The 12,229-nt window shown below is 36.9% G+C and overlaps 1 protein-coding gene across 1 annotated transcript in view; it reads left to right on the forward strand.

Annotated features, from left to right (window-relative positions):
• The window catches only part of LOC126379399 (uncharacterized), a 52,645-nt gene that overhangs the window by 25,770 nt on the left and 14,646 nt on the right, over window positions 1–12,229 (forward strand). The window contains exons 2-3 of the mRNA XM_050028137.1: window positions 5,902–6,667; window positions 8,276–9,327. Of these exons, the coding sequence (XP_049884094.1) occupies window positions 5,930–6,667; window positions 8,276–9,327 (1,790 nt within the window). The 5' untranslated portion in view covers window positions 5,902–5,929. The remainder of the gene's footprint in view (window positions 1–5,901; window positions 6,668–8,275; window positions 9,328–12,229) is intronic.

Here is a 12,229-nt window from a genome sequence, read left to right on the forward strand (position 1 = left end):
TTCAACATAATTTCAACAGGCTACCAGTCTACTTTCCGGATCTGAATGAGTTATACAACATGGCAACACTGAGCTACATTCACTTTTAATACATCTGTAATTGGTAGATTTATTATTTTAAAGTGGCAAGGATCACGATCATACATACTAGGTTCAAGATAAATTATGAAATTCTGATTACTAAATAAAGACAGATCTAAAACTACTGAAAAACATTTTCTCTTTTCTATTTAACTTATTTACGAATTTTAATCAAGAAAAACGTAATAATAAGTCAGACATTTTATCACGTTTCTCTACGACGTCACAGTGTGCTTTTTCATACAAATTCCATAGTCATTTCGTGTTTTGACTTTTAGTAAAAAGTAACTGATTTGACTAGTTGGAAACTAGCCTATTGTATAGTGTAATAAATAGTTGCCTCAGTTGAAAAATCAAACTAAAGGTGTCTACTTGACTGTAACGTCGATGTGATCGAGATAACGCGTGCGCCCACGCAGGAAGATCAAGGTTACATACGTTTATCTGCCGATTCTGAGAAGCTTAAGTATTTATACTCTACGAGACATACTTGTACAATCGCAGTGATTCTGGCAAACCCAGACAGATCTCCACCAACACGCATTAGAACAGTGTGGTGGAGTATGCTCCACACCATACCGTGTGGATTGTGAGTTGGAATACCAACCTCATCAACCCTGGTGTCAGGTTATCATTGAGCCGCCAAAAGCCCCTGACATGGCGCATGTACCGACTACTAACTTACATCAGTAAGTTGTAACCGGGACCAACGGCTTAACGTGCCTTCCGAAGCACGGATCATCTTACTTTCAGACAATCAGGTGATCAGCCTGTAGTGTCCTAACCAAACTAGGGATCACAAAGTGATTTTTGTGATATGTCCCCACCAACTAGTCAAATCAGTTACCTTATACAAACGTCAAAACGGGAAATTACTATAGAATTTGTATGAAAAAGCAACCTGGGACGTCATAGAAAAACGTTAAGTTAACGTATCTCATTTAACAAGGGTACTTTTAGTTATAACTTTATCAATAACAAACTCATTTTTTTTGTTTCGGTTTTCCCCGAAAGGTAAAGCAAAGGAAACTATGCCCATACAGCCATGTCTTACGTTTTTTTTTTTTTTAATGAGTAATGAAATGATAAAGGGTTATGATGATGAAACCTAAGCCCCCACCTTCGGAGCAGACTCCTACTCCGAACCCCAAACGAATTAACTCAAAAGTCCGCATAAACTTTCGAGTTATGAAGCGGCTTGTTGGCACGTAGCGAAAATAGATAGATACACTTTGTTTATTAAATATTCCGATATAATAACACTGTCGCGAATGTTTTCCGACTAACATAATACGATCATTAACCACACAACACCACTTCGTATTAATTATTTAGATTATTCAATGAAGAAAGCAACTGTCCCGTTCCCGCCAAAAAGCCTTTTCGTTATTACTTTATCAACAACAAAGACAAAGAATCGATAAGCGATCGATATAGCGATGCTCTCAACTGTGATTCAGAGTCAGAATCGATTGATAAATGTTATCACTTTATCAGGTTTTTATCGGATAATTTATAATAATAGTTTCCTGCCTAATACAAGGAAAAAAAAACTTTATTTTTTAGAAACAATTTACAGTAATAAAGTTTTTTTTTTTTTCAATGTACCATTTTTATTTATATTTGTTCTGGCCGAACACATCACAACACTGTAATGAAAATTATATGTATTGTAATGCAATGTTATGTAAATTATTTTACCACTTTTTTGTATTGTATTTTTATGACTGTGTTCTCGCAAATAAATTAATTTCATTTTATTACAATTTTTAAAGAAACCTTTCGTTTTGACGTTTCGTAAAAAGTATCTCATTTGACTAGGTTGTCAAGTAGCCTATTTCCTCTTTTCTAACCAGTTTAACCTTCCCAATAGACTTACTAAATAGGAGTCGAAGTGGTCGCCATGGCCGAAATCGGTCGGAGATCGTCATCACATTCACTAAATAGTAAGACTTTGCTGGTGTTATTTTTGTCCCCATTGGTTTTACTTTGTCTTTATAAAACATTTCTCGGGTTATTGGCCAATGTAAAATTTTGGGAGGTTGGTTAAATATCTGCCTAAAATTGGGTCGTGGACGGGTACAAGATAAAATATAAAATTCTGATTACTAAATAAAGACAGATTGAGCTTGAAAATCTTTTTTACAATTTAATAAAAAAACGTATGTAAAAAAAGTATTTTTTACTTAACCTTTAGGCAGATTAAGACCCGGGGGTTAAAAAGGCCACACCAAAGAAATTCATCTAAAAAAAACAATATTGCTATTTGGCATTTGTTTGCATTGCGCACTTACTTTTATATGCGCAAATGTCAAATTGCAATATTGCTTTTTTAGATGAATTGCTTCAATGTGGCCATTTTAACCGCCCAGAACACAAGACAGATTAATTTGAACGAGTGATTTTCTTGTGAACGGGAACATACCCAAGAACAGCAGATCACTGGTCTCAACCCACCCTATTGAAGAATACGGGCGTGAAATTCGTGCCATTTCTAACGCAATTAACATAGTTTTCGTTATTTGCTATTGGGTTTACATCAGTTGTTCCTAACCCTTTTTATGTCACTACCCCTGTGAACAAGTATGGAAATTGAGTTTAACCCTAATTTAAAATAATTAAAACCACACAAATTCGAACGAATTATATTTATTATGTAAGTAAGAAAATGCACGTTTAGGTTAGGTTAGTAAACTAGTAAAGTAAATAAATCTCGGAGTTAACTAGTGTGAAGGTTGAAATTGCTTTGCATTCGCAAGTTTGACAATATTAGGTTCGGTTTCACTCAACGCGCATCGCATGTCATGCTAAACAAGAAACAAACAAAAGTTAGTGATTATTTAGAAGATATGAATGCATGGGATTAACTGTCTGAGAACTGATATTAGGCAGCTAAATTAGATAGATATATAGATAAAATACTTTATTGAGCACAATGGACACAAAATACAGAGATAAGGACAACATATACAGAAAAGCACAACAGGCGGCCTTATTGCTCATGCAGCAATTTCTTCCAGGCAACCTTTGGGTACAGGAAAATTTTGTACAAGTATAATAATAGCGGGTTAGTGCATTCTAACAAAATAAATAATTAAAAGAACAACCTACATAAAATAAGTAATAATAAGTATTACTCAATTGTATACCAATATTTTGTTTATTTTTTTTTTTAAAGAACGTCTAGGGCCCTGTGCCGAGGTTTTTCTTGCAGCTTCTTTTCCCCGGCTATACAGGTTGTGAGATGACTGCAGCATCTCAGTTTTAGGCGGATGAGACGTTCGTTATGTAAAAATTGACGATTCAAAGTGTAACTATGTTACCTACTGAATAAATATATTATTGAATTTGAATTTGAACATTTAGACGGTTTCTGGCTTTTGTTTTTAATGTAACAAGAGTTATAATACTATTTCGTGCCATCCCGTGTTACCCTCTAGAATCTCCATTTTACCCCTGAGGGGGTAATTACCCCCAGGTTAGGAACTACTGATTTACATCTAACCGCCTTTGCGTTTGTATTTGCGTCAAACATATGCAGTGTGCAAACATATGAAATTACGTGGCGGGTTGCCAATATGTTCTGTTAACGAGTTGCGAATTGTTTTGGCCCCGATTCCTGCAATATGTATACACTTTGGTACCGTGTCACATTAACTTTTTTGACAAATTATACTGTAAGTCTCACTAACTGTCAAATATGTTAGTGCGACAGAGTCCTAAAGTGGGTATATTATTTGCCCATGACTGTACCCAGCAGTGGGACGTATATTGGCTGTTTGTCGATGATGATGATGATTTAATTCTCTCGTTGAGAGTTACCCTAGGAGCTCGGTGGCGCAGCGGTTAACGCGCTCGGTCTGCGATTGTTGAAGTTAAGCAACTTTCGCAAAGGCCGGTCATAGGATGGGTGACCACAAAAAAAGTTTTCATCTCGAGCTCCTCCGTGCTTCGGAAGGCACGTTAAGCCGTTGGTCCCGGCTGCATTAGCAGTCGTTAATAACCATCAATCCGCACTGGGCCCGCGTGATGGTTTAATGCCCGATCTTCCTATCCATCCATAGGGAAGGCCCGTGCCCCAGCAGTGGGGACGTTAATGGGCTGATGATGAGTTACCCTAAGCTCGGGTGACTGCTATAAAAAAATGCAACGTATTTATGGAAGTTATAAAGTAAATTACGCGTAGACTTGTTATGTAACATAATGAGGCATTTGTAATGATTTTCTGTCAAGTTTTCCTTGTCCTGATCTGTATTATGGTAAAAACAAAACTTATAAAATACGAATAAGTTGTTTGTCGACGGGTGATGTAATCCAATTCAAAAATATCTTTATTCAATAGGTAACATAGTTACACTTTGAATCGTCAGATTTTACATAACGTCTAATCCGCCTAAAACTACTGCAGCTTCTTACAACCTGTATAGCCGGGGAAAAGAAGCTGCAAGAAAAACCTCGGCACAGGGCCCTAGACGTTCTTTAAAAAAAATAAACATAAAATATTGTTATACAATTGAGTAATTTAGCTGCCTAATGTCAGTTCTCAGACAGTTAATCCCATGTATTCATATCTTCTAAATAATCATTAACAATGCAAAGCAATGCGGCTTACGGACTAAAGTATGACCCAGAGGGGGTGAAGTCGGCGCCCGATACGAATTGGCACGGGGCGGAGAGTTGTCGTTCTATACGTAGTATTATTCTTTATTCTATTTATATCTTAATGAATGTTAACTATGGACAAGGCAGAATAATTCAAATCCTTTGCTTGCTGTGAAATTGTAAATTTAAAACAATATACCCTCTCTTGTCTCTCTCGCGGCTTTTTGGCGGGAAACGGGAACGGGACAGTTGCTTTCTTCATTGAGTAATCTAAATAATTAATACGAAGTGGTGTTTTGTGGTTAATGGTCGCATTAAGTTAGTCGGAAGACATTCGCAAGTGTTATTATATCGGAGTATTCAATAAACAAAGTGTATCTGCCTATTTTCGCTTCGTAATTCGCCGCTTCATAACTCGAAAGTTTATGCGGACTTTTCAGTTAATTCGTTTGGGGTTCGGAGTAGGAGTCTACTCCGAGGGTGGGGTTTAGGTTTCATCATCATCACCCTTCATCATTTCATTTATCATCAAGAAAAAAATACGTAAGACATGGCTGTAAGGACATAGTTCCCTTTGCCTTACCAATTCATAAATAATTAAAACAATATCATAATAATGAAGGCGCCACTAATTGCTTAAATAAACATTTAGTCATTAAGTTGATAAATAAAAATACAAAAGTGTATGGGAAGTCCCTTATCGTAAATTGAACCGTTGAATAAGTTGACTCATATTTATTAATAACATAAAAATGACACGCGCTGAGATTTTTTTTAATATGGCGAGGGGGGGGGGGATAATCGGCTAGCATTGGCCAATATTCCTTTCTATATTATAAAAAGTCTAGAAGGAGCGTTTTAAATAATAGAAGTAACTGTTTACGACTTATAAACATGTTTATGAGCTCTAAAAGCATTACACAATGTTAAAAAGGATGGAAATAATACGAGAGCCACCGTGACAGTTGAAAATTCCCGCCGATCTTTTTTTTTTCTTTTTGAGTTTTTGTCACAACCAAAAGTGCTAACATTATATTTCTGTTTTGTGTGTCCTTACTCGTCGGTCACGCGATGTTAGAAAATCATTATCAATATTTCCAAACATCAGTAGCAATACATATTACATGTGAGTGAATGAATGAATTCATGAATCCCAAAACCTGACCTTTTCCACGAAAAAGCAAACTCATGCTAATACATTCCTTTTTTTTGTTTCAGGATGCCATCTTGAGGAAAACAGCTAAGCATGGGCAGCGCTAAAGTGACAAACATATCGAACATGGCGGAAGAAAAGAAGAAATCTATCAAATGCATAATAAAAAACTTTTTCGGCAAAAAGAAAGATAAGGACAAAGACTACAAAGACAAAGATAGCGACATAAGACACAAAGATATCAGACAGGAGACACCTAAAGCGATACCTGTCGAGACTCTGCTCGAGAATTTCAAGAAACTAGAGATTGAAAAGCAGAAACACAAGGAAGAAAAAGATGAGTTAGAAAACTTCTCCTTCAATAAGGTACAGGACGATGAACTTGACAACTTCACAGTCAAAGTTGTCGAGACAGAGAGGAGAACAGAAAGAACGGGACGGATAGAGTCCCACTCATCACAAGACAGCGGATTTTCAGAAAAAGACGTTGACGACAAAAATGATGACGTTCTTAAATCAAGTGATATTGCACAAACAGATAACAGCGTCCACATAAAAGACGAAAAGACACATAAAGAAGACGAGAAGAAAGAAGGTGACGTCAAAAAGGTGGGAAAAGACGTTGAGAAGGAGGGAAATGACGTTACGAAGCCAGAGGACGACGCTAAGGAAGATGAGGTTATAGAGTCGATGCAGAACCTGAAGATTGAAGATGGAAAGAAGAAAACTCAAGTGGTACCACTCAGGAGAGGCCCTATGAGGAACAAAGTTGCTGACTTCGCGCATGCGCCGAGACCTTACGGACTGGAAGCTGATAACAGCTTCAGACAGGTTAGTTCATGGTTCATAGTTCATAGTCAATAAAACAATGGTGCTAATTCCTGCAGACGCCATCTAATTTTATTTTAAGTTATAGCTGTCATTTTCTTATCCGTTGAAAAAGAAAGGGACGGGTAATCGACAGGCATAACATTTATGGAATACACGTCAATTTTAAGCAGAAATCTAAAACAACCGTCTCATTAGTTAATTAGTAATGACAATGAAACCTATCTGAGAAGGAAATTGGTGCTAATTCCTGTAAATACCATCTAATTTTATTTTAGGTTATATCTGTCATTTTCTTATCCGCCGAAAAGGAAAGGGACGGGTAATCGACAAGCATAAAATTTATGGAACACACGTCAATTTTAAGCACAAATCTAAAACAACCGTCTAAAAATTCGCCCGGGTTATTCATTTATTTACTCATTCTTCCTAAAATTAAGAGCTGTCAATCATCCGTCCCTTTCCTTTTCGGCGGATAATAAAATGACAGGTATAACTTAAAGTAAAATTAAGAGATGTCTGCAGGAATCGGGGCCATTATAGTGTTATCAGCGTAAGAATTCCTCGTTTATTAAACAAACATTCATTTTATAGCCAGCGGAATGTTTTATTAGTATGGGTTTAAACATAAACTCTATATAAATCTAAGGTGTTAAATGGCATGAAATACCTAACGGCCATTTTGAGGTTTGTTCTGCTTGACAACCTAGTCAAATGAGGTACTTTTTACGAAACGTCAAAACGATAATTTTCTTTCGAGTTTGTACGGTCACGAGCATTAATATGTATACACTTTGGTACCATGTCACATTAACTTTTTTGACAAATTATACTTTAAGTCTCACTAAATGTCAAATATGTTAGTGCGACAGGGTTCTAAAGTGGGTACATTATATTGCTCATGACTGTACCTACCTGGAAATACCATAGTATAAGAAAACCAAGGGGCTAAAATGGCCACCTTAGCAATTCATCTAAACCCAAATCATTTCCTGAATTCCGAGCATTATTGAAGCAATTCTGCTATTTTTGGTAAAATGGTCGCATTCTTTAGAGAATCTGCAACAATTCAATTCATCTTTAACTAGAACGGGTTATTCATTCATTTTTAAATTAACTAGTTGACAATCATCAGTTGACAGCTAGCATTTCAAGGTTAGCCCAGCTGACGTCATCCCACCCTGCTATGCCATTTCGTAAAAAATAAATTCGCCGCGTCCAATGTTTTTAATTTACTTTGCAAGGCAATGTTGTACTTTTAGTATAATATTTACGTTCAGTTTTAATATTTTTATGTATGTGACAAATAATAGTAATACATAGTAGTATAGTAGTAGTAGTCAGTAATTCACTTAATTTTGAATACACACATACCTCCGAAAATGCATTTCTCGGGAATGTGGGTTTCCTCACGATGTTTTCCTTCACCACTGAGCACGTGATAATCATTTATGATCCAAACATGAATTCGAAAACAAGTTCGACAATCATTAGTTTAGGCCTGTGCTGGATTTGAACCTGCGACCTCAAAGTGAGAGGCGAGCGGTCTACCAACTGGGCTACCACGGCTCGTCGTCGAACTCAAATTAAATTGCCAATTTATATTTTCAGATAAACCAAGTGAACAAACACACATTTTCTGGCGGGCAGGTCATTGTGGCAAGCCGACTTCAGAGCTACCCTGCTGAAGACCACAAAGACGACACCAACCAGGAATTGCAACATTTCGCCGATGGTCTGGCCATGTGTGGCGTCCAACTCGACGGACAACCGTTCGACCTGGACATCATACAGGAATACCTCGACGAAAAGACGTCTACGGTCCCCGAGACGTCGATACCACCAGCGTCAATGCCGTCTATAATGATGTCGCCAACGTCAATGAACTTGTCGCCAACGTCAATGAACATGTCGCCAACGTCAATGAACATGTCGCCAACGTCAATAGTGATGTCGCCAACGTCTACGCTTATGTCCGAAACGTCATTGATGGAATCCGAAACGTCCAATTTGATTGACGAATTCATCAAGGATCCGAATTGCCAAGAGCATTTACAAACAATAAGTACTATTGTTCAGAAGGAGATTGAAAATGAGAATCCAATCGAGGAGTTAGAGAATACTAACCATTTGAACTATGAACCTATTGAGAGTTTAGATTCTCTGTTGGGGTTAGAAGAAGATAGGTTATATTCGAATATATTTCCAACCCCGCCTAGCGCCGAAAACCTTTACAGTCCGAAAAATGACGTTTACAACCACTTTTTGACACCGCCTCGTTCGGATACAGCTCTCAGTCCAATGTCGGACACAACGTTACTCTACCAAACAAACTCTGATTACAGTTTATCGCCGAAAAGCGACTGCGAAAAATACCAAGAAATCCCACAGTTTACAGAAGATATATCATTTGTATCCGAACACGAAGAGAGCACAGATAAAAAAGGGCGCGAAAGGAATCCGTCGACTTCCTCCTTGTCTATGAAAAATTTCAAAGACATGCAGAAAGAATTAGCGGCTGGTTTTACGAAGAAGGAATGCTGTCAGATAAACAGAAAGCCGTGTAAACAAATATTCCAAGAACACTTGAAAAATTTAAAGCCTGAAGAGCGTAAAAGCATTTGCCTCAAAGTAGCCAGTATGGATTTGAAAACTGTCTATGGGTAAGTGTTTGTTTTACTTTTTAAATGTAGAATAAAAATACTACTTATAGAACGGTAACGCCCCGCACCAATTCGTATCTAGCTCTAACCTCACCCCCTCTGGGTCTCACTTCAACTTAAATGCCTGTAAGCCGCTTCTTTTTCTTCTATCGTGTGGGTTGTGAGGTGGAGCACTAACCCCATCAACCCTGGTGTCAGGGTTACTATTGAGCCGCCAAAGGCCCCTGACATCACTCATGTAGCGACTACTTACTTAAGGAGTAACCGGGACCAACGGCTTAACGTGCCTTCCGAAGCACGGATCATCTCACTTTTGGACAATCAGGTGATCAGACTGTAATGTCCTAACTAAACTAGGAACTACAAAGTAATTTTTGTGATATGTCGCCACCGGGAATCGAACCCAGGACCCGCTAAGAAGCCGCGTGTTAGCCGCTAAGAAGTAAGAAGAGCGTAAGCATAACGTTTTTAAGGCTTACATACGCCTAGTGTTGGGTTCTTACCCGGAAAATTCCCGCGATTTGGGAATTTTCCCAATTCTGAGGGAAAAAACCCGAAAAATTCCCATTTCAAGGGAAAATATTTTTTATCGCATATATTTGTATTAAAAGTAAGGATTTCCAACAAAGACCATTTAAATATAATGTATGCCTACTTATGCCCAATTTATCTTCTGTCGTAGTGTCGTATGAACTCTTAAAAAACTTAAAAGAGATCATCGGATTTCGGCCCAGAAGTCAAAGTGCCGGCCAAAAAATAATTTTGCTATATTCCGTTAGATCTTATCCATATGAGCATTTATTACTATGGCACCAAAGCTGTAGGGTCAATATCTTCGGTTTTATTCGATTTTAAAAAACTGTATTTTTCATACATTTTTGGTGAAAATGTAAAGTGCCGGCCATGAAACAATATTTGTATATCCCGTTAGAACTTATCCATTTGACCATTTATTATTAGGGCACCAAACGTCTATGACCATTATTTTGACTTTTGTTGGACTTTACGTTATAGTTTCTGTGTGAAAAGTGCCGGTCAGCAAAAAACACATGTCAAAGCTATCGAGAAGATACCTGTAAACATTATTCACTATGACAAAAACGTGTATGACCATTAATTAGTTTGGCTTTTGTTGGATTTAAAAAAACTTGATTTTTGATTCATTTTGTATAAAAATAAAATATAACAGGCGCGTTATTTAAAGAATCGTCAGAATGTTTATTACTATGGCATTAAACGACTATGACCAATATTTTGAACTTAATTCGATTTTCCAAAAATCAAAAAAAAGTTTTATCTAGTGATAATGGAACTATCTTGCTAAAGGCGTAATATGGTGGTCGTCTTTTGAAAAATAGGTTTGCGTTTGACCACTACCTTACCTGATGGTGATACACGCTTAAGAAACTACTGTTTTTAAAGAAAAGTGTATACAAGGAATAAACAGTGGGGTGATAGAGGTACCTACTATGTTATCGGCGGAGTAGCACCAGGATATTGTGATAGGCATACTTGCAAAGTACAACTACCCGACTCCTGTTTTCCCTAACAGATACTTCAGACGTCATGCCAATATACGAGTTTCGTCACTAGATGGCAAGCTTATCTTTGGAGGGTGGTAACCATTTACGGTCAAGGTGAATCAATACCATAATTCAACCTAAACTTAGGCCGTAACGTTGAGTCGAATGCAAAAACTACAGCCAACGTCATATCTAAAATCAGATAGTATTAATATAGAAGTTTACCTAACAACACACAAAACAAAAACACAAAGTATTTATCTGACTAATAACTAGCCATTGGGAAAGCTCTGCTTGTTGTCATTGTTAAAATGTATAAAAAAAAGTTTTTTTAAAAAGTCCAATAAAAGCCAAAGTCGACATTTGTAGTAGTAGGTAGTATAGTAAAAATACGTTTCAAGGCGTTTACCAAAAGATTTGACTTATTTTGTTTCGCTGGCTGACATTTTCCCATTTGAACCAAAACGGAAAGAGAGACGAATAAAAAGTCAAGATAACGGTCAAAAATGTTTTGCGCCAGATTATTAAATGTTCTAAAGGTCCTTTGTAATCCGCCGTACCGCATTTTTTACCCAAAGCACTTTATTTTCATACAAAATAAATAAGAAACAAAAATTTTAAAATACACTAAAAGCCAAACTAATGGTCATACATCTACTCGATACTCTCAACATGATATTTTTGCTGGTCGGCATTTTTCATATTTAAACTAAAACGTAAATTCCAAAAATAATGTCAAAATAATGGTCATAGATGTTTGGTGTTATTAAAAAATATTGAGAAGCAACTATTAGACAGATTCGACGTATTTTTTTCGATGGCCGGCATTTTAACATATTAACCAAAACTGAAAGTCCAAATAATGGTCATAGAAGTTTGGCGCCATACTAATAAATGTTCTAACGGTCCTTTGTAATACGCCTGTATACCTTTTTTTCCCAACGGACATATATTATTTTTTACAAAATGTATGAAAAGTCGAGATTTTTAAAATCCAATTAAAGCCAAACTAATGGTCATACACGTCTGGTGTCATAGTAAAAAATGTTCAGAACAATCTACTCGAACGGTTTGACACATTTTTTTCTCTGACCGGCACTTTCAAATTTGGGCCGGCCAAAGTATGGAAAGCCGATGATCTCCTTTGTAATATATTTTGAATGGAATGTTCGATTTTAATAATTCCATGCAAAGATATCTACATATTATAGGATATATAGGATGCTTTTGGCACGAGAGAATGTCATCATCGAGGAGCAAAAATGGTTTTGTGCAAGAAATTGGGAGGCACGAATACCTACAGATATTATTTACTTGGACTATGAAAAAGCTTTTGATCGAGTTTCTGTCACACCATTGATTGCTAAATTAGAGCCCTT

This window comes from Pectinophora gossypiella, chromosome 29, assembly GCF_024362695.1.
Source record: "Pectinophora gossypiella chromosome 29, ilPecGoss1.1, whole genome shotgun sequence".
NCBI classification, from domain to species: domain Eukaryota; kingdom Metazoa; phylum Arthropoda; class Insecta; order Lepidoptera; family Gelechiidae; genus Pectinophora; species Pectinophora gossypiella.